This window comes from Brienomyrus brachyistius, chromosome 3, assembly GCF_023856365.1.
Source record: "Brienomyrus brachyistius isolate T26 chromosome 3, BBRACH_0.4, whole genome shotgun sequence".
NCBI lineage: Eukaryota > Metazoa > Chordata > Actinopteri > Osteoglossiformes > Mormyridae > Brienomyrus > Brienomyrus brachyistius.
Window position 1 is genome coordinate 6,002,356 of NC_064535.1, and position 3,883 is coordinate 6,006,238.

The following is a 3,883-nucleotide window of genomic DNA, read 5'->3' on the forward strand; positions in this document are numbered from 1 at the left end:
CGGTAAGGAATTCATTCTCAGGTTCTGTAGGTAGTGTGGCTTTTAATAGGGAAAAGCTGGTTGATGGTCAAGACAAATATATTATGCATTTTAAAGACTGAATATAATTTCTATCTGGAGTAATCCTGGGTAGGGCTTTTTTGGTGACAGTCCCTCCACTCTGTGCTCCAGAACTAGGCATCCCCTCTTCAGTCGATCTTGTGTGCAGCGAGCCGGCCCACATGGTCGCATCCTTCAGCACCGGCCGGATGGGCCTCTTCAACATGGAGACCCGTCAGCTGGTCCTCAGCCTAGAGTCCACTATGGAGCCAGGTACAGTGCCACCTATTGGTGGGAGGCTAGTTGGGGAAAGCATTCGACTAACATAGAGCAAGTAGATTGGAGAAGCAGTACGTCTGACTGCTAACCTTATAGCAGAGCTCTGTGCTGCATGATGAATCATGGTGCTGTAGTCAACTTTACCCCCCCCCGCCCCCCCATTATGTTCCAGCCAACTTTGATCACAGCTGCAAGATGACCCAGCTAAAATGTCTTTGCTTGGATTGTGTTCACGTCAGTATCCGCAATGACTGCCTTTGTTTCCCTCTTATCTGTGTCCCCCCCCCCCCCCCCCCCCCCCTTGGCTTTGTATCTCTGTCCCCCAGGCTCTCCCTGCCGCATTAACAAAGTGCTGAGTCATCCCACCCTCCCCATCACCGTCACGGCTCAGGAGGACCGCCACATCAAATTCTTCGATAACAACACAGGTAACATTTTCCCTCCTCCTGCTGACGTATACCTTGCGAGTGTCGAAGAACCACCTCATACGGAGCTCAAAAGTCTCGGGACGCTTGCTTAGTTCTGTAAAAATGTTGCAGTGTTTATCATGTCTGCGCATATCTTCCACACAGACATTTTCTTTTTATTAAGTGTCATAATGTTTTTCACTGACTCATTCAGTTCTGTTCTTGCCATTTTGCTATTAATTGCAAATGTAGTCACTGGCCCCTGAAGGGATAGTAAACACAAGCGTTTGGTGTTTTGTGTTATTGCCAAGGTGTCACTAATAAAAAGCCCCCAGTGAGACTGTTTGTCAGTGAACTTTTTAACTTTGCTGTTTTCGAACTATAATTTGGGTTTCAGTTTATTGCTAGTCGAAATACACATTTTACTTCAAACTACTGGTTGTGTCTAATGTGATATTATATATTGTACGCATGAATAAAGTAATGATTTTTGTTATAAAACCAATGAATATTTTTCTGAATCATGCAAGCATCTCATGACATTCTGTGAAAACTGTTTTTAGTAATTTTTTTATTTTAAAATGTATTAAATTTTTTAATTGAATGTGTGTTTCATAGCTCCCCATAGCATTCAGTAACCTTAATTCATCAGTGTACTTGCATCTTCAGGAAAGCTGATCCATTCCATGGTGGCTCACTTGGATGCGGTCACAAGTTTAGCTGTGGACCCTAATGGACTGTATCTTATGTCTGGTAGTAAGTATTAGTCTTCACTTACCTGGATTACTGGATAGGAAGCAAGCATAGGCAGTGAAACTTATGCACTTCTCCCTCTGTACAGCAGAGGGCAGCACAGGCCATAGTCTTCAACATCTCAGCTGGAAATAAGAAAGCTTGCAACATCTACATGTTTTATGTAAATCAAACATTAAAGTGACATTTGAGTTTTATCTCCCATAACACATTCTATCTTCCTCATCCAAGGTCATGATTGTTCCATCCGCCTATGGAACCTCGAAAGCAAGACCTGCATCCAGGAGTTCACTGCCCACCGGAAAAAATTCGAGGAGTCCATCCACGACGTGGCGTTTCACCCGACCAAGTGTTACATTGCCAGCGCTGGTGCCGACGCCCTGGCTAAGGTGTTTGTATGACAGGGAGGTGCGCAGTCTCTACCTGGGGCCCCGAACACCATCACAGCCAGGGGCGAACAGCAAGGGAGGTGAGGTGGGGCTTAGGTGTTGGAGCCACGCCCACCCCTCACGCCCACCAATCAGCTCTGTTCCCTCTCAACTTCTCTGTCTGGCCAAACCTGAAGCAGTCCTGGTCCTGCGTCTGGATTGAAGCGGCAGAGCCGTGGTGAATTTGAAAAAGGGGGTGAGGGGAAGATTTTGCATCGAGTGGCACAGACTTTAATTTTTTTTTATTTTACATTTTTTATTTTTTTTTGCCTCCCCTCACTTTCCCACTGCAACCCCCCCACCCCCCATCCCCCCATCCATCCAGGCAGGCCTGGGTGCTACCTGGCAGGGATGGTTCCGCCCATTTGGGAGGATTCCTACTGAGCTCTGTCAGTAACGTGCAGGATAAGGCACTGCTCAGTCTCTTCAAAAGCTGGGGGGGGTTCACAGCCATGCCGGCAAACATCCTTCGGTACTCGGTTACTGCACGTGCCCTGTGTGTGCGGACGTCGCACTCACAGGCCCCCCGCTGGTCACCAGTGTGCTGCTCCAAGGGCAAGCCACTCCCCCCTCTTTGATTAAATTTTGGGTTATGTTGTAACGTTGTCAGAAATGTAAAGGCGTGCCATGACTGCCATTAAATCCTGTATATGCCCCCCCCCCCCTTCGCCTGCCCCAGCATTTGTTTTTAAACATGTTATGAAAATGTGCCTTTGCTTCAAAAGGGTCTTAAAGACTATGTTATTTTTACCAAATGTTTTTTCTTTGGAATGTTGGGGATGTCCATTTTAACAAAAAAAGAAAGTTGGATGTAAAGTTACATGCTCATAATAAACAGAATATATATCCAGTCTTAATCCTCATGCTGAAATTTGTCTTCATTTGAGCAATTGTTTTGATTAAATGTGTGTAACTGCCAGGGGCGAATTTGCCTGGAATAGTCATTGGCTGTCACACCTTTGTCAGCTTGGCTTTCATCCAGTTGCCTCACTGTCATTTAGACAGGCTGGTTTTCTTGCACGACAGTCAGGAACTGCTTGGCTGAGTTATTCTTCGTCGGTTCTGAGCAGAAGAATGTAACTTTCTGCAATTACTGTGATTCAGCTTGTACTAACGTCCTTCTGGAGCTGTTCATGTTGAATATTGGTATACTTTTGCCTCTACAAAAGGTCTTATGGGGTTTGCTTATATGAATTGCTAAGGTATGAATATTGACCTTGACCTCATGTAGGTAATCAGCTTCCTCTTACATCAGGTGGAATTCATTGTAGGAAGTAAATCTCTCCACTTTCATCGCCTCAGACCGCATAGCGCCCCACCAAATCAGTACGACTCACCACGGACTAGGAGGCGTTGAAACGTAGGTTCCCTTCTTGAAGATGGCTATGAGCACGACAGCTCGTCACTCTAACTTTCTTGCTCTCTTCTAGGGGCAGCTACTGTTCGCTGGGATTTATTAGTCGGCCGCTTCCAGCATTTTACCCATCCACTCCACAGGGGTCTGGCTCAGTCGATGTTTTAAAAACCTCGCTTTACCGTTAAGGGTAGTGTACTTATCTCTGCTTGTTGGCTCTGTAGAGTATAATTTATTTTTTAACTTCTGGCTGCGGTGGCCCTGCTGACCTGTACAGATTTTACGCAAAGTATTTCCAGAGATATGGAAGTATTTGGGCTAAATGCAGTTGTGCATTATGTTCTGTATGTTATGTATGTGAATGAGTGAGTGTGCATCTTTCCTGTGGTGGTGATGGGGTGTGTTACTGGTGTCATGCAACGGGCCCGAGAGAAAGGTGGTGCTCTGTGCTCTCTAGGAGATGGTGACACGAGTCCCCATCGGATCAGCCCCTCATCCATGAATGTGGGTCGTGAATCCTGGCTTTATTGCAGGAACGGTCTGTTGTCTCATGATTTCCCCGAGTGTCGATGGGTAAAATCTCTTTGCAAAGTTGGCACCTTGGTAATAATAATGCAAACAAA

General features: G+C 45.9%; 1 protein-coding gene across 4 annotated transcripts in view; it reads left to right on the forward strand.

The window, feature by feature from the left end:
• Nucleotides 1-2,763, forward strand: part of LOC125738505 (striatin-like) — a 30,040-nt gene extending 27,277 nt beyond the window's left edge. For all 4 annotated transcript variants that reach the window (XM_049007510.1, XM_049007509.1, XM_049007511.1 and 1 more), the window contains 4 exons: nucleotides 172-312; nucleotides 645-746; nucleotides 1,395-1,481; nucleotides 1,710-2,763. In XM_049007510.1, the coding sequence (XP_048863467.1) occupies nucleotides 172-312; nucleotides 645-746; nucleotides 1,395-1,481; nucleotides 1,710-1,879 (500 nt within the window). In that variant the 3' untranslated portion in view covers nucleotides 1,880-2,763. The remainder of the gene's footprint in view (nucleotides 1-171; nucleotides 313-644; nucleotides 747-1,394; nucleotides 1,482-1,709) is intronic.
• The last annotated feature ends 1,120 nt before the right edge of the window (nucleotides 2,764-3,883 follow it).